At 39.3% G+C, this 19,535-nt stretch overlaps 1 protein-coding gene across 8 annotated transcripts in view; it reads right to left on the reverse strand.

Moving 5' to 3' along the window:
• The window catches only part of UTRN (utrophin), a 451,811-nt gene that overhangs the window by 147,655 nt on the left and 284,621 nt on the right, over positions 1-19,535 (reverse strand). The window contains exon 1 of one of the 8 annotated variants that reach the window (XM_037034780.1): positions 10,221-10,708. The exons of the other annotated variants lie outside the window; for them this stretch is intronic. Within the exon in view, the coding sequence (XP_036890675.1) occupies positions 10,221-10,271 (51 nt within the window). The 5' untranslated portion in view covers positions 10,272-10,708. Of the gene's footprint in view, positions 1-10,220; positions 10,709-19,535 lie in introns of those variants that run through there. 8 annotated transcript variants of the gene reach the window in all.

Below are 19,535 nucleotides of genomic sequence, written 5' to 3' on the forward strand. Positions count from 1 at the left end.
ACAGAGCTTTGTTTTTATATTCTATAGATGAGGTTTCTTTTTTAAAAAAAAGTGAATTTCACTATGAATGATGACCAAGTCAAGAGTTTACAAATTTCTTACAATAAAAATAATATTCTTTAATGCATTGAAGATGATAATAATCTTCAATACATTGATTTTCCAGTTCTTAAAAATAAAATATGTTACAATATAAATTTCATATTTCGGCTAGTTATATTTAAATTCTTTCTCCCCTTTATGTCTGGGTAAAACTCCCCTCAAAATATGAAGTTTTAAGCAAGTTGCCAGATATCATATCATTTTAATTGCTTTTTTAACATTTAGACAAACTTACTAATTGTTCATTCCTTCAAGCTAATAAACTTTGTTTCTAAAATTTTTTTAAAAATTCATAAAAATGTCCTCATTAAGCAATACAAACTAATGGCAACATAGGAAAGTATTTTGCTCATTTTTATAAAGTAAATTTTAGTGTAGTTTAAGTAAAATAAGGACCATTGTAAATTAACAATAAAAAATGGTTTAGGCATTGCAGAAGCATGTATTAAAAGCCTTAAAACTGTTGAAATTACCTATCCTAGGAAGACTTATGTATAAACACATTTATCACATTGACTGTTTTTAAAGTAAAAAAGTAGAAATTATTAAGCAATTCCACTTCTGGAAATACATCCAAAGGAAATGAAAACACTAACTCAGAAAGGTGTCTACACCCCCATGGGCATAGCAGCATTATTTACAAGAGCCAAGACATAGAAAAGGTGTCCATCGATGGCTGAATGGATAAAGAAGATGTGAGATACATATGCGAGGGAATGTCATTCAGCCGTAAAGAAGAAGAAATCCTACTATGTGACAACATAGATGGACCTCGAAGGCATTATGCTAAGTGAAAGAAGTCCGACAGAGAAAGACATGCACTGTACCATCTCATGTGGAATCTAAAACAAGCAAACAATGAACAAACAAACGTATAGAAAAAGAAATCATATTTTTTATGATTACCAGAGGTGAAAATGGGGAGAGGAGCTATTAAAGGAAAGCAGTCAAAAGGTACAAACTTCAATTATAAGATAAATAAATACTAGGGATGTAAAACATGATGTGATAGCTATAATTAACACTTGTGTATGATATACAAAAGTTGTTAAGAATCCAAATCCTAATAGCTCTCATCACAAGGAGAAAAGTTTTTCTTTTTTTCCCTTTCTTTTCTTTTTATTGTTTCTATATGAGAAGAGAGATGTTATGTTAACCAATTGTGGTAATAATTTCACAATATTTATATATCAAACCATCACACTGTACTCCTTAAACTTATACGGAGCTGAATGTCAGTTATTTCTCAATAAAACTGGAAAAAAGTGGAAACTATTAAAACACATTAACAGTAATATAATATCAAGTTTAAAAATGGATGATATAAAACTACATATTAATTTTAAGGTACGTATTTAAATTAGCATATGTATTTCTACATAATTACATACACATATTAAAAACTATAAGCAATAAATCAAAGTAATGTATTCTCTGTATAAGAGGATCACAGTGATTTTAGTTTTCTTCTTTATATTTCTCTGAGTTTCCAAGTTTTTATAAAAAATCGGGATTATTTTTGTAATTTAGATAAGTATAAGAATTTTAAAATTTAAAATACAGAAGGTCTTTGCTTTTTTAATAATCTCCCATTATAAGGTTGTCAACCCAATGATCTGTAGTAATCTGGCAAGCATCTTTTCTTCCTGAATAACATGAAAACAATCTAGTCGTAGCTAAGTCTAATGTGACAGCCGCTATTATCCAACAAATGAGAGTGAACTTACAAACAGAAGAACAGACACCAGAGGCACCATGAAGGTGTAGGGGAAGTCTCCATGGCATCACTTGGTAAATATTAAGGTAACTTACTGCAAAAATTAAAAATGTGCAATTTGGGTAATGCATCTGAATTAGTAAAGAGACAAAAAACTCTTTAATACTATAGTTTCATTACCCTTCTCATCTTTGGTTTTCCTTCTTATGGCCTCACCCTTCTGAAGTTTCTCTAGTTCTAAATGAGTACGATGAAAACTTTTAATAGAAATTCTCTGAATATTCAGATGCTTTTATTAATGTGTAACTCAATTCTGGTAAATGTTCTATGTCACCCATCAAGAACCAAGGCCTAGAGGCCAGCATCTGAGTGACTGTCCGAGCGCCTGCCGGCCTACACTAACCAGAAGGACGCATGGGGAGGCCTCTGCACCTCACTGTTCAATCAGCACAGCAGGAAGGCATCACTTACACAAAGTCCAGGGGCAGCAGAGCTCAATCACAGTTTCAGAGGACATTTATGGTGTCTAACATGACACTAATAGGATCATATCTGATATGTCGGAGAGATGAACGCAAGCTCTGACAGACAGCTTCTGCAAAATCTACACTCCACATTTGTAAAGCCATTGGTCTCTGGGGCTATCTGGTCCTGATGACAAAGCCACGTCAGGTTCACCTATAGAGTGTGGCCTGAGCACACCCACAATTAGGGTTAACCACTGAACAAAGTCTCTGAAATTGCTGACTCTTCTGCATTTCACTAGCACCCCCATCCCAGACTGTGCAGAGCAGACACTGACAGGAGCAACGGAACAGAGGCAGAAACTGACAGGAGGTTCCCAGGCAGGGCAACATTATGAAAGGAAAGTGTAAATCTCCTTATAGTCTTAGCTTGGAATGCTTCAAACGATGGAGATAGATATAAATATAGATAAATATATCTATGATATTCACCTGTCTCAAAAAACTTCATGACACAGTGAGCAAGCTTCACTACTGCCGTGCAGAATCTGGCCCCAAACTTTCTATATAAGTCTCTAGCCACATTATCCATGGCCCACACCTAAAATCACAAGGCAACATCAAATCACAACTTCCCGAAGTAGCCAGACCTGTGGCCATCCTTCCATATTCAAGAGACCCGGGAAGACAGAAGCACATAAAAATACATATATTGTTTCCTAAGTTTCACAAGAGCGTTCCACAACATCAGGAAATTTGGGTACCAAAGCATGCAGAAAGTTTGGCTCCTCACATCACGGCAGGTCATACCTTTTCCAAACCAGCACAATGAAGAATGGAGCAAAACAGAACTGTGTCGCTGACTGAGTCATGTTATAGGTGTTTCTATAATGTTTGGGGTAAGAGCACTATCTATGAGCAAGTATCCATGTTGAAATGTATCTTTTAATACCTGAAAAACCCTTCCATACATGAGCCTCAACAAAAGTTAGGAAGAAAATCAACAACCAGTAAGTGCTCAGAGAAAAGAAAATCCATATACATTATTTTTTAATTTAACATTTGGTGGCATACTTTTGGGGGCAAATATATCAAGAGCTCCTAAAGACAGAAGATCATCTTAATATTTCTTTGTGATCCTTCCTAGTCTCTGAGCCTAATATAAAATAGATACAAAGAGGTAATAGATATGTATGTAGACATACAGATGATAGACTGATGGATGTATAAATGCCTAAATGAATATATGAATAAGTTCAGCTGGTTTGACTGGCATATTAGCCACTCCAGTGGCACAAAAATCAGATAAATTAATAATCAGAAGAAGATGCAGTAATTATTTTGTTTAATCTCTTCACTTAAAAATTTAATATAGGAAACCTAAAATTATTCAGGAGCCTTCCCTGGAATGTCTTGCCTAAGCTTTCCACTGGAAACTTGGAATTCCACACAATCGGGACTCCCGCCTCACAGACCACCGTGCGGTGATGCCCTGGCTTTACAGTGCAGACGCCAGCACGGGAGGCTGTCAGACCATGACTCTGATACAGCAGCAAATGGTGAAATAAATTAAACTTCCATAAAGCGGGGTTTTTACTCTCGCTGCTGGGAGGCTTGCCCTAGCAATGCTTCTCCCCTGAAAGCCCTTCTGAACATTACACAGCACAAAATGGTCACTGATAATTAGTTACGGGGATGGAACCCATCCAGAAGCACAAAGCAATGCTCTTGCAGGCATTCAACGTAAGCCAGTCATGTGCACAGAGGGGCCACAGCAAGGTATTCAAGCAGTGAAATAACACTTGGAAACAGAAGAAATACTTTACAGATTCACCTGCAAGGCTTACAACATACCTTCAAACAAGGTAAACATAATATGAAAGGTTAAAAAAAGCCAGGGGTTTAGAATAAAAGGACATATTTTTCTCTAAACAAAAACACCATTAAAAGCCTAAAATTTACCCTTTCAGAAGAACCTGCCAGAAGACAATTATAAAAGCTCACATCAGGTCAATGATCAACAGTCTTTTGTATACACCATGCAATACCCAGGACAAAATAAATTCACCAATAAAGGAAAACATGTACTGACTTACTTAATTACTTACTAACTAATATTTATTCTAACACCAATTTTGCCTTTAACTGGATATTTCTCTAATGATACAACCCACAGAGATACTGTAGGCAAACACTTCATGTCACATAACTTTTATTTCTTTATAATGCTCTATAATCACATCATGGCCTTAAATACGTCACTAAAATTTTCCTTCGATGGTGGTGCACAGAACTGTTTGAAGCCTCTGATAGGAAACAGAGACTTAGAAGAATACCACCAGGAAGTCTGAAGCCACCGCGCTGGTGCTGGGAGAGATTCGTCAACTTTGGGGCTTGTTGACATAACTGTGGTTTATTTTTGCATGGCATATTTACCTAACCCTACATGGACACAGCGATGTTTTCCCTGAAGGAGTCCTCAGCCCTCTCCTGAAGGTGAGCAAGTGAGGTCAGCAACAACTTCCCTGCAGTATCCCAAGGGGACAGCTAAATCAACAAAGTGAACCCTTCAGGAAAGGAAATCCACTGTTCCTTTCAAGAGTAAGACTGGACTTCGGAGACAGCATAGGACTGAGTATCAGGAGCACAGTAAGCTCATGGCCAGAGCTTCAGGTTTTAAAAAAGAGGAATCATAACATTAAAAAAAACAGGTGTTATCTAAAAAAAAATAACACAACCACCAGATATCATCATCAAAGTTCATTAGGTGATACATAAACATACTTTGGGACAGTTTGTAAGGCTTCTGGTGAGTTATTGCAGTTAATCAGTCAATTAATAATTACAATTAACTTATTGACTTCAATGAATTATTCAACTAATAATTTACAAGCTACATTTCCTTTCCACAATCAATCTTATAGATTTTAACCACTCTATTAATGATTATGAAATCACCACCTAGTCTGCAGCAGCGTTTGTTAAGTAAGAAATCAATACCAGTAATGTTCCTTCCCCATTTTCTGTGATTATAAATATCTATTACACAATGGAGTAGGAAAAAAGTTAAATTAGTAAGTGGAACAAATTTACAATTAAATGCACTTTCAAGATAATTTGAACAAGCCAACTTGCAATGATAAAGAATCAATAAACTACATTTTAAATTCCAGCATAACAAATACTACTAGTAAGAAAAATATTTTTCACAACAGAAAGTTCCAAATTCTTGACTGCACACCAATTGTTACTAAAACACACTAAAATCTTAGTAAGTTAAAAAACAGTGACTTTCTGTCCAAGGTACCCTTTATATAAGCAGGTTTGATCTGCACAAAATCAAGTTCCTTTTTTTAAGATTTTATTTTTATTTATTTTTATTTATATTTAGAGAGAGGGGAAGGGAAGGAGAAAGAACAGAAGGGAAACATCGATGTGCAAGACATACATGGATTGGTTCCCTCTTGCACACCCCCCACTGGGGGCCTATCCTGCAACCCAGGCATCTGCCCTGACCAGGAGTCAAACCGGCGGCCTTTCAGTCTGCAGGCCAGTGCTCAATCCACTGAGCCACACCAGCCAGCGCCAACACAATTTCTTAAGAGCAGTTATTAGATGTTTCATGTGGCTGAACTATTGGCCCATCTTAATTATCAAAACCAGATAGTATAATCACAAGTGAACAGGCCTGAAAACCTAGTCAAGGCTTTTCTGTGTTATATGTTTTAATCTACAATGCTGGGACACCCAACTCCTCAATACGTCACCTGTCTATAAGCAGTTCCCATGGTCCAGAAAAGTTCTCAATGTCTTCCCCCAACATGGACACATACATCAGACACAATCTCAGTTATTTCCTTACCCTTTTAAAATTGTTCAGTTACAGTTGTCCCAACTTCTCCCCCATTGCCCTCCTCTGCTCCCCCCACACTGCCACAGTCAGTCCCCAGCCCATTACCCATGCCCATGAGTCTGCTATTCATATTCCTTGGGTTGCCTCTTCCCCTCCTTTCCCCTGTTATTCACCTCCCTCTTCCCCTCTGGTCACAAATACCGTGTGACCTCACCTATAAGTGGAACCTAATCAATAACACAAACAAATGAGCAAAATAGAACCAGAGACTTGATATTTCCTTATCTTAAACTCCTCTTTCAATTTAAACCCAGCTTAAATGTAATTTCTTCAGAAAGACTTCACTGCACCCCAATTAAATTAGGGCTACCTGTTCTTCTGTAGCTCTTTCTACTTTGCTAAATCACATACTTGTACCAAAAAATGCCCCTGTTTAATGTCTGTACCCTCCCATCAGGCTGGCAGCTGGGGGAGGGGAAGGCTCTCTGTTCTCCACTCACCCTGTACCCAGCCCAGTGCCTGCTACGGGCACTCCACAAATATTTACTAGATCTTGAGCAAGTGCATAGATCTTGAAATTGGAGGTTTAGTGTACCTTCAAGGACACATTTGTTTTAAAATTAGATGTTACAAGTTGAGCAGTAAAATATAGCCTCCAATTATAATTCTCAGTTAGTCATCGTAAAGGAGGCAAAGGCCGTAAAGGAAATTCTGCACTGAGCATGTTCTGTCTACGTTGTCACAGTGGGAAGCAGCTTTCTCAAATGATTCACAGGAGTGGCACTGTTCAGATTCACACACACACACTCCTAAAGAAATACCATTATCATTGATCACCTAGTATCAGAACTGCATAAATTAACAGATGGCAACAGGCACTCAAAATGCCACTGAGCTAAAACTGTCCATTACTCCATCTTCTTTGACTATGAAATAGATGGGACTGTACACAAGCAAATGGCTGAAGTGTGACAGTATATTAATAACCACTGAAGCCATCAGATACTTCCTTTATAAAGTACTTTCAAGGAGAAAGTTAATTCATTCAAGTCAGGTGGCAATAAAACCAACTCCTAGGCAGGATTTCAGGGAGGGGCGTCGGCAGGCCAGCGTTCTGTGTCACGTCAGCTTTGAGTCTGAACTCTTCAGTCACCTGGACACACTGTCCTGATGCTGCCTCCTCGTCACTTAGGTAGACGATTAGGACCTGCTTGGGGGAGGCAATGTGTCTTATCACAAGGTCATCCTCTTCTGGTGAGAAGTTCATCTCAACCCCCACTTGAGGACACCTCCTCTGGGCTATACACGGTTCCCATCAGCTAGGGTCTCCTGATCCTTGGTGACCTGTCTGTCACCTTGAGGAAATAGTAGAGGACACTTCCTGACCCCTGGATCTCAAGGACTCCCAGCATTGCCTTTCCTGGCTTTAGAAGCTTCAGCGTGAGTACTGAGTGCAACTTGCCCTTCCTTGCTGTTCTACAAGTCACAACCCATGCATCACACGTTTGGTGACTGGGTAACCAGATACAGATCTCAGCCATGTGCCAAACACTCATTTATGAGTGAATACCCAATATAAATCACAAAACCACTGGATTTCTCTAAAACTGACTAGTATTAACTAGAATTTACCTCACAAACTGCTGTCTTGAAGTTAGGCGGACGGCCAGCTGTCTTCTGGGAATTTCAATAATATGACCAGTCTACAAATTTTCAGACTACTCATTATAGGAGGACCCACCACTATCCAACCTTGGACCCTAGTTTTCATAAAGCCTGAAATGGCTTCAAGAATACAGCAGTTATCTCTTTGCTATAAGAACTTAAACATCAGACTAAGCAACTACAACTACTGATATGAAATGAAAAGCGTACGTCACTAAGGTTAGTATCATCTCTAGAAGCACATCACTAATACTGACTTAAAAACAGGACTAAGAAAATGGAGAGTAAGGGACTAAAGAAAGACTGTTATTCAGCTGCTGAAGGTGTCATGTGGCTTTTGCATTGCACCAGTAAGCCATGGTCTTTGCCTAGAAACGGCATTACTGCTTCCAGAGTTGGGGGAAGGCAGGTAGTCAGATTTGAGAGGTTTGATGTACTGGTACTGTTCTATAAACCAGTTTTCCTGGCAATGAATCAGTGTAGCAAGGGCTAAAATATATGAGATAGCTTTTGTGAAAATATACAAAGGATTTTTTTCTTAATACTTGAATTGAAGAAAAACACATTAATGTTTGACAACTTCCTACAAATGAAATATGGCAAAGAGATTAAATTTCACATAGATTTTTATAAAGGCATCTAACACAAAAATAAACACGTAAGGAGAACTGCAGAATGAATTGCAGCAAGACGGTTTCTTTAAATGGGTTCTTTGTCTCAATCGAAAAAAAAAAAAGAGAGAGAGTCCCAAGTCACGCCTCTGACAGCAATAAGCCAGTACACTACTTTCCTGTCAATACAAGGACTAAAAATAAGAATAAGAAATAAGCTGATCCTAAGGTTTGGGAGTTAAAAGTGGAAACACACTCATATGACCAGACCTTGTCACTCTGTCAATAAATTGGCCCAAAGGCAGAGGCAGGCTCCTAACCTCCGGTATCTGACCTAGGCTTTTAAGATTACTGGCAGCAATTACAATACAAAAGTCCAACTATTGCCCACAATCACCGCCTCTCAGGGGGTCTAAGTAATGAATTATTCATGTAACATATGCCCAATACCCTTTTTAGGAAGAAACTGACAAATCTATACAAACCAAGCTAGCAGACCACTTTATGGCCATAAAGTCCATCACCTGCTGTGACCAGCTGCCGTAAAGAAGATATTCTCTCCATCTCCCACCCCTTTAAATGGTGAATGAGTAGACTGGGAACCATCCTTTACTCTCAGGAATTTAGGTGCTTAACAACATATTAAAGCAAGAGGTCAAAGTGCACCCTGTGTTACAATCCTTACTTCTACCGTTGGGGCTGCAGGGAGAGATAGGGAGAAGGGTGCATTGAACCAGAAGTTGAATTCTTTTTTCTCCATATCCTGCCCATACACTGTTTCGATCATCAGGAGGCAATGACTGCAATTGTTTCGGAACAGCTTTCAAACGTTTCAAATGATGTGGTTTTACACCATTCTTCTCTGGCAACTGTACTGTGGTAAGAAAAAACCTGATTCCTTTAATGACTCCATACAGTCTTGCTTAATTTGTGCTTGTAATGAACCATAGGGTATTCACAGGGAGAGCCACTGAGCGCGTCGTTAACAACTGATAAGTAACTGATTTATGCACATAATGAGAATCCTTTGCCTCCTTTTTTTTTTTAAGGCTGGAAGTTGAAAGAAGATAGGTGCTTGGCATCCAAAGTCTAAGGCGGGCAGGAGCCCATGAGCCGCACATTGGGGTTTTCCGTTTTGTTTAACTATAAATGTAAGGTAGCATTTGGCAGCTTAGACTCAGTCCTAGAGTGTGCCAAGAACTTTCCTATGGAAAAAAAGTACTAAATGCAATATTAATGATCTAAGCATTAAATCTCCACATGCAAGCACTCTGTGTTTAAAACAGACACACTTGGGGTGGGGCGGGGGCGGGGGAAGCTTAAGAGCAGACGTGCCATCCTCACTGTGAGGCATCTCCCAGCTCTCAGGACTGAATCTTCAGAAGCAAGGCTGGCAGAGGCAGTGCTGGGCACTGCAGGGAGATAAACCTGAGGGGTAAGGAAAACAGGACCCATGCCTGATGAAGTCACACTTTGGCATGAAAACCTGGTGTTGTTGCTGCTCTATTTTTTTCCCTCCAAAATAACTTTCAGTTAAATTACCAACCGACTTGAGTACAAAAGATCTCTTCTGATGTGGAATTCTAAAACTGACAGGCATCATGGGAAGCCCTCCTGACCAAAGGAAAGAATCACTAATTTGCTCTTTAGTTAAAAAAAAAAAATTAAAGGAGATATCGAGTATGCCTTAGAAATTATATTAAATAATCAGAATCAAAAGAATATACACCATCCAAATGCACAGCAAAAGACAAGAAAAGAAAGAAGGGAAAAGACAAGGATATTCATGAAGTCGGCTTTCTGCATACCTTTTCAAATTTTGCCAGCAATTCCCGTAAGCTGAAGTTCAGACCAATCATCGTCCAGTAGCCCTTGAAGTTTACATCTTTCCGGCAAACTTCCTCCAGACAACAGCATTTAACTTCCAAAACCCGTATCTTTTCTGGCTATACTTTAAAATCCTTTGTAAAATCCTTTACAAGCCTTGCCCTTGAGCTATGGTCCATGAGGGGCAGCAGCAGCTTGTGCTGGGACATGTTCGCTGCCCCACCGAGGGTCCGTTCTTTCATGGACTTTGGAGTTCTCGAGGACTAGACCTGCTCCTACAGTTTCTGGGAGCTGTGTTCCATGAGGCTGGCATGGTCTCCTTTTTTTCTGGGAAGCCCAGGATTCCCTTTTGCTCACCTCACTAATGACCTGCAGCCCACAAACTGGTCTCTCCTGGGCCCCAAGCTTAGAGTTTGGTCTCAATTACACACAGCAAAAAGAAGCTATATCCTGGAAACTTGCATGAGAGAAGGCAAAAAAAAAAAAAAAAAAAAGAGCCAAGTATTACCAACTTCCTCCATTCAGACTGGTTTCAGAAAGAAAAAGAAAAAAAAAAATCTTGGGTAAGGAGCCAGTTTTCAAAGAGCATGACTTATGTAGAGTTCGAACAGCAAGGAGTGTACTCTTGTCTGAAGAAACACCCAAACACGGGACAAGAGGCCACCGGTTTGCACTCTCCCAGACACCGGCAGCCTGCGTTGCTATGGTAACCACCAAGCTAGTTTCAGTCCATTTCCCCAGGTCAGGCTATGCCTAAGGGATGCTGTCAGTGCAACAGAACTAAGCTGTTGGAAAGTTGTTCTATCTGTCGTGTGTCGGGAGAAAAGTTCGAGCTGCCCACCCCGTGGCGGGGGATCATTTGCAGAGTTTGTGGCCGGGGAGCGAGGGCAGCCAGCTCCAGCGGCTCCCCTCCCTGATCTGACAGTGGTGTGGCAGTGCACCGCTCTTCCCAGCAGTTGTTTATTATTTTAATCAGCATCCTCCCTTGCACCACCCCTCACACAGTTTGAAGTGAAGCTCACTCCCACTTCCTGGAGGCCGTCCTGCCCCAAAATGCAGAACTTAGCTCTCAAATTGTCTTGATCCTGAATGGATCCCAGGATTCCTATTCCAATTTGGAGCCCACCCAAGAAAACAAAAGAAGGTAGGTGTACAAGACAATACAGGTCACAAAACAAAATATGTGTGGTCAATTGTATTCTTTCTGAAAAGGCTTTAACAGTACAATGATGGAGAAAAGAAAGGAAAGTTTCTTTGATCCATTGATAACTCTAAGAGCCATTCAGACTTGTTTGCATGTAAGGAATTCACTTGTTTGTGAAATAAAACTTAAGGGAAACTACTCAAAATGTGAGGAATAACAAGTTACCTCTAAATGTATCATTTGATGTTAAGTTGTTACTGGTACTCAAAGAAACTCTATATCCCACAAAGTTTTAAGTGTGATTGCTTTAAAGGAAAAAGTTCAATCTGATACTAGGGACATGATGCCAAGGCAAAAATATGATTTTCGCTTTTTGCATTAAATAGCTATTTAGTATATCAATAAAACTTAAGTGTGACAGATACATCCATATGAAACATATTTCTCTAGCTGTGTGTAGAATTTCGTCATAAATAAACAATGCTTTTAAAAGTGACACCATCACAAGCAGAATGTTAATATAATTAAGTTTACTCTTTACATCAGGGCATAGAGCAAAGGAAAAAAAGCCTGTGAAATTAGAGTATGGTCTTCCTACGAAGTTATCTGAATCACTTGAATATCAAAATTGTTAGCATTATTTTATCATATAGAGAAAGAGATTCCACTAATAAAGGAAGGAACAAAAACCTGTCAGGGAACAGTATACAATATGGTTATTACTTTTTGGATTTGCACACCGTTTTTCTTTCCATTTCATTCCCAATTTATTTTCATATCAGTATTTAAATAGCATATGTTTTACATATGCGGATCCTACAAAATTTAACAAGCTTTTAAAATATTTTCATCATTTATTCATAAAACCTAACATGTCCCCAGGGGCAAAATGGCTTTATGAGATTTCTAGCAGAATGTGTTCCTCCTCCAAGTGCCCAATTCAGATTTACACACAGACACTATTATTTCAAAAACAAGTGGGGTGAGCTAACGATAATCCAGAAATTTATAAGTAAAAAATAATCTGTGCACTTTGGATCAAAAAGCATAAATGTCAGCAGGAAGACCAATGGTCAGAAAGGGAGTGAGGAAACACACAGAAACTGACCAGACTGGCCCTCCCTGGCTGGGAGGGCTCTGGGACCACATGCTGAGACCTTTCAGCAGCAACACATAAACTTTTTACATAAACACAAAACCAAAGGAACCACCACCACCACCATCCCCACAAATAAATAAATAACAAATAAATAAAGGAGGGAGAGAAAAAAAGAACAGTCTTTCTCATCTGGGCAGACTTCCAGCCACCACCCAGAGTGCTGCAGGGCTGCGATCGGGGACATGTGCAAACACGCGATCCCCCATGCACGCATTGGAAGATGGAATTAAATAAAAACTCTGAAACATCAGAGACTTCCCAGTGTTTTTCCAAAGCAGACTCTCAGGTTTAAAGGGTTCTTGCACCAAGACAAGAATGGTATGTTATTCTTAGAGCCGTAAACATCTTGCATCCTGATACAAGGCTGATCTTTATGAAGGAAAAGAAGCAGCAACCTGCTATGTTAGGGAGTCTTCCCAAAACATAAAAGCAATGGAATTTTTATCAGTGTGACAGGTACATGTGTGCTCAAAGTGACAAAAACAGGGAAGCGTAGAGGAGCCCGTCCCCACACGGCATTCCAGACAAGTGGCCCACACCCATTTCTCAGAACCCACATGGCTGCCTCAGGCAGAAAAGAGAAAGCAAAATAAAGCTTCCTTCCTTACATTTAGGGAAATACCAAGAACTAAGATACTCTTAAAGAGAAAAAAGGGGAAAACACTCTGTGGATCTATATGAAACCATCCAAAAATTTTTTTCAATTCTCACATAATTAGAATAACAGGGTAACTATACTCTCACTAAAACATTGGAGAGCAACTAAAAATGTGATTCTTCAAGTGTCAAAGACAAATAGATTATTTATGTAAAAATCCAAAGATATTCTATAAAATTCAAACAGCTAAACATCTAATGTTATTGAAAAGCACTATGCTTTCTGATGGCTGAGGGACACATTAGAAGTGAGACAATGTCAATGTGCTGTAATACTAGTGAGCACATTTTACTATGGATGATATTCGTGTTGGATACCGATAAATAATTACACTGAGTTCAAATTTTGTATACAAAACATCACCTTGGTAACACACTTCATATCTCTGTAGTCTCTTCTTTTTTAATCAAGCACCTCTGATACTTCTACAATACTGTAATCATTAGAAAAAAACCCAAAGGCTTCCAAATGACAGCAATACATCGCCAGAGAGACAGTAATTGAATGATAAAATTTGAAGTGCGTGGCATTTTGCCAAATCTACGGTAGTGTGTAAATAAGTAAACTAGGCACTAATCTTCAAGAGGTGGGATAAATGTAATCCCTACAACAAATCCCAACATAATCCCTGCACCACTGAGTAGCCTCAGATTCTCTAGCAAAATAATCCATGTCTCAAACATAGATGCCTAGATCCACAAAAAGGTGAAAGTTACAGAACCACCCAGCAGCCTAGAAAAACTCAACAATGGAATCAATAAAATCTAAATTCAAAGGAGCTAATAAAAAAACACATTCTATTGCCCAAACGAAGAGCACAATATACCTGCATGACTTTGGCAAAAACATTCAAAGGCTAGGCTAATTTCAAAACTTTTTATGCTTAAAAACTGTTATTTCATTTAATTTGTTAAAAAATGCTTTATTTAGCGATTTCATGAAGACAATAAAGACATTCTTTTGGGTTCTGTCAAACACAAGCAGAAAAGAGCAGTCTGAATGCTCTGCTGAAAAGTGATCTGTCTCGCACACAGGGTGGATCTTAAAGTGCCTTTCCAGCTACACACAAAGCTCAGTTTTTAAAAACAACTAAGAAGACAAAGCATGTTTTCTATGCAAAACTGAGCAAGTTTCTCTTTACTTTGGTCAATATGGGGAAAAAAGGAAAGGAAACGGAGAAAGAGAAAAGAAAAACAAAAACTTCTCAGGAGCCTCCAAGGCAAAGCACATGGGGGTCAATAGGTGATCCCAAATAAATCGGTGCATCACGGCCTTGTTCAAAAATGAAGGGCTTCAGGCAGGGGTAGGAAAATCTACTCGTTGTCATCCCATTCTGGCTCAAGGAAGATCCGGGTTATAACAGGCACAGTTCCCCTTTTCATAACATTTCCAAAGCATTTTAAAATTCAAAAACAAAGTAGTTTCGAGATCCTCATCACGATCTGAGCTTTCGGATTCCCTGCCTACTGCCACTGCACTTCTATTAAGGGAGACTATTCAGCGCATGAGAGCTTTCTCGTTACCTTCAGCCAGCAACCGAGTGTGTCAGCTGGTAGCTATTTAAAGTAATATACAGCCCTAAAGGGCACAAGGTTCAGTCTGAGATGGAGGCCTGAGCCCCCAATGAAAGGCGGAACTCTCCTTTTATCCCAGGAAGTTCACACAATGTGCTTTGTACACAAAGAATGTGTACGAGAATCTTTAATGTTCATCTCATCAGTAATGTCATCTATTTGGATAATTAGACAGGTGGCAGTTGGGAAATAAAAATTATAATTCATAAAGAAAAAAATTCAACACTTTATATATTCCCATAATCTACAGCCAGAAGATTCTACTAGACATTTTAAAGGCACAGAGAGTTTTTTCTCCTGCAGGGGGTGGATGGGCGGGGTCAGGACTCTGGAAGAGAAACCCCAGCTGATCTGCTTCGGAATTAGCCAACCAGGTGCAGGGTCAGCCTTCAGCAACCTTCGGAACATTTAATGACTCAGAGAGCACTTTATTAGGTGACTGAAAATAATGCCAAGACAAGTTAATGTTTCGAAACCACGTCCTTCCCAAGAAATATGCAGCATGGGACAAGAGTGGAGCCACCTCAGGAGGCCAAGCCTCACGATGCCAGATGTCTACCGGCAGCCCAAGTCTGCGAGATATATGGCAAAGTCACACAGGGCTTTGGAGAAAGCTCTCAAAGGTTTCTAATGGTGTTTTCCAACTTTCCTCAGCTATCTGGATTAAGAAAACTTAAGGCCAAAATTAAGATACAAATTTTAATAATATCAACAAACATGTCAAGAGAAATCAAACCCGAAGGTGCCGTTTTCCTTCACAAGTGAAAAATTGGGAGTCTCCCCAGGAGGGCATTGCACCTGTAACCTGAATGCGAATTCAAGCCACTGGGCAGAGGGCGAAAGCAGAGGAAGTTCGCACTGACCCCGTGAGACCAGCCACGCTTCTGTCTGTAATAGTCGCTTTTTCCACGTGCGCCACCCCATTCAGAGAGGGCCTGCTCCTTCAGCTCCGATCCATGCTCCTGCCCTCTGTCTGCTCAGCATCCCACCTGGAATTCTCTGCATGTTCAGAGCCCAACCTTCTTGAACACTTTACCCACGATGCATCTGCACTAATCTCACCAATAACCAGTCAGTACACTTACACAATGAACCACTTACGCTTACAAATACAGCTCCCGGAAGTCATAGACCATTATCATCGTTTGTTCCTAAGTACCTTTAGTTATGTTTACTTTCTGTATGTTTACATCACTTTCCTCATTGGCTTATTTGGAGCAATGAGTTCTGTGATGACTTTTTCTTTCCCAAAAGTTTGAAGTAAATTGTTCTGCAGACAGTGAACCCAGACAATGCATTATGCTGTTCATAATAAAATCTATAGACTGATTACAGAAGAGAAGAATTCCTCTGTTCAACAGAATTAAGTTAAGCCATTACATTTCCTGGAGATTATTAGAAGCAGCAGAGTTGACTTTTAAAAATCTGCCAGCTTTGGGGCTGGAGATAATTTAGCAATATTCATCAAACATTAAAATGCATAGAGCTTTGAATTAGAAATTCTGTCCCTAGGAATTTAATTTGTAGACATATGTACAGACATATGCACAAGAATGCTCAATAAGTTCTATTTGACACAGCGAAAAGTTAAAAACAATCTAAGTGTCCATCAATCGGTAACTTTTTAAATAAATTAGAGCAGATTCTCACAATAGAATGCTGTTCACCTATGGAAAAGGGAAATGGTGGCTATATGGTGATAATTAATAATCTCTAATACATATATATATATGTATGTATGTAGTTATATATGCATATGTCCAAAAAGAAAATATTGACATAGATACATAAAGGCACAATATATGGAATAACAAGTACTATTAATATTCCTGGAGAGGTATGTAAGGAGGTAGCATGTGGTTATCTCTCAGACAGACACTAGAGATCTGTGTCTGCAATGGGACACTTCAAGTCCTTTATACTATGTGAAAATTATATCACAAGCACATGGTACACATTCCACACAAAATTAAATCAATAAATAGATGGAGAATTCTCAACTAAAACACGTTTATCTTTCTAGGTAGATATCTACTCCCCCAAATGGTGGCATCATTAGATCTGAAGGTAAATGCCATCAGAGTCGATCGCCTCTGTCCCTGAAAGATTCAGCAGTTTTGAAGTAGCAGATGGCCTGACATTCTAACCAATCAGCCCTCGGCAGAAACAAGCCTTCGGCAGCAGTGGGCGGCTGGTCAATGGTAAACTTTTCTAAAGAGGACCCAGACAAAGCCTTTTTGTTCTCGTACGTTACTCTGTAACTAGTAACTCCAGTTTACTTAAAAAATAACTCTGTGTCTAAAAAGGCATTATACTATATAATTTAAGTCATTCCCACTCCAAGGAAACCAGTGCTGCTATTTCCATTTAATACCATGACATCCCACAGTCTGACATTTTTTGCGATGTTTATAAAGTCAGTTGATGCACACACACACACACACAAAGATTATCTAGCCTGATTTCTTCCAGGCAACTGAATTATGGTTTCACCGTTCAGGCTGGACTAAGTGTAGCTGGCAGAGCGAGAGCGCCAGCATCTACTGAACAGCTCGAGAGAGACTGTGGGACACACAGCAATTTTGTTTGTGGGTCCAAGTTACCGTAGTGAGAGAGAAAGCAGCATGGACCCTGTCCTGCTTGTCATGTCTGGAGAAGGAACACTTGATGTGCTTTGAAGGTCACTCTCACAAAATATTAAAGGAAAGCAGCCATTGGACACCAAGATGGGGTTCGTTCTCATTTGGGGCTTTCTCTCATAGGAGGAGCTTTATAATCTGATGCGCTACATTAAATATGGTCAACCCAGGAATTTAAAGCACAATTGAAATCCAGAATTTGTTCTGGCAGATGTTTTAACTTTAACATTTGAGTATGAGATGGCTGTAGTAACAGGACTTTTAAAAGCACAACACCTAATCTAGTAGTTTTACTTCTAAAATCGGTATTGACAACAAGATCATAACCTTGGGGTGCTAAACCCAAGTGATGTCACTATTGCACAAAACCTTTTTATCCAAACCTATTGCACAAAACCTGTATCTCTGAGTAATATCACTTCAGAGATATCTTTAAAGTTCATTAAAAACACACATGATAAAACGGACCTAATTTTTAAAATTAGATTGCCATTTTCACCAAAAGTATCGACACCCGTTTTGACCACCAGAGTGAATGACAGTTGGTGATGTGCACGCTCATGAGTCTCACATCTGTCATCACTAAGTGGATTCCAAACGCAACACATGTTATGATGGATGCTACGACAACATAATACTGACAATTATGAAACTGATTTAGGAAATTTAGTGCAACCTAAATGTTGACACAAAATCCTCTGAAGCACAAGAATATTCTCTGACTCCTCCTACCCCATCTCCGTTTGCACCTCCAGAGCTACTGGTGGTGCCTTCTTAGTTGTGGCATATTTTACATGCCTCTTCACTGCCTACCAGCCAATAGTACAAACTCGTATACAAAAGATTACAGCTCAGAATGTCAAGAATTTAAATTAATTAGAATACAACTTTCTCACTAGAAATTATGAATCAGATCACACTGCTACTAAGACAGTGTGAAAAGTGATGTAGAACCTGTTAAATAACATGGGAAAGTAGTCACTGATACAACCACTAGATTACTCATTTGCATTACTACATCCCAGCCCTGTCATCTCTCTCATGGAGTCAAGGGACCCGGGTAGCGATTTCATCTGTAACACTTATCTAAACGCTTGACCTAGAAAAAGACACACTCGAACCACTGTCTGGACCTCGCTCTTTCTCTGTAAAATGATCCTGTGACACTTCCGCAAACACTCAAATACTCTCAGGCAGAAAGACACCCACTAGGACTCTATTACTGATTGGCCATTAGTTTCAACAAAATTCACTGCCGATTTTACTTATAACACTCTGAAGACTTCCATGCAATTCTAGGAACTACCAGGAGTGCATTGGGTTCTCTAGGATTGAAATTGAAGGTTCTACTAAGTTTTCATCTATTTCAAAATCATTAATAAAAACTCTGAAAAACATTATTATTATACGAGTGTTTTGAGAAGCATGTATAGGTTTTCTTAATATGTCTGCATATTTTTACCAAAATGCTTATAACCCGTTAACACTGGCTATCAGTAGCAACAGATTAAAAGTGCAAATCAATGATTCCAGTGTTCCGATGACTAATTATTTAAAAATATTATATAAAAAACATCCATCACATGAGTGAAGCGGTTCTTGAAGTTGCAGTACTTCTTCTATTCGTGGATCTCAGCGGCCCCTGACGCAGCTGACAACCAGGACAGAACCGCTGGGCTCCTGACTCTCTGCCGCACACACCATCTCTTCGCAACCCCCTAAAACACAGAGACCCTGCAAAACTAGGAACCCCCAGGAAGTAACCCTAAATTACCAACAGTTTGAACATTGCCACATCTTAATGTTTCTGATGCTCTCTTACTTCACATGTTCATTTCTATGGTACATTATCTGCATCAATATGCATTGTGTGTCCACCACCCAAAGTCCAATCTTCACTGTTTCCATATATTTGACCAACTGTGACTCTTTCAGGAAACTTAGATCTGGCAACCTGTGCTTGGTCCATAGAAAACACTCAACAATAATAAATAGAAAAGTTCATTCCCTGCTTACCGCCTGTAAATTCAAAAGTTCATGATACAATCATATCAGCCCCTCTGCCTTTTCTTAATGGCTCTCCACACCCCCACCCAAAACACTCTAAACTGCAATGTGGTCC

This window comes from Sturnira hondurensis, unplaced genomic scaffold (assembly GCF_014824575.4).
Source record: "Sturnira hondurensis isolate 20B ecotype Veracruz unplaced genomic scaffold, ASM1482457v3 Scaffold0022201, whole genome shotgun sequence".
Taxonomy (NCBI): Eukaryota; Metazoa; Chordata; class Mammalia; order Chiroptera; family Phyllostomidae; genus Sturnira; species Sturnira hondurensis.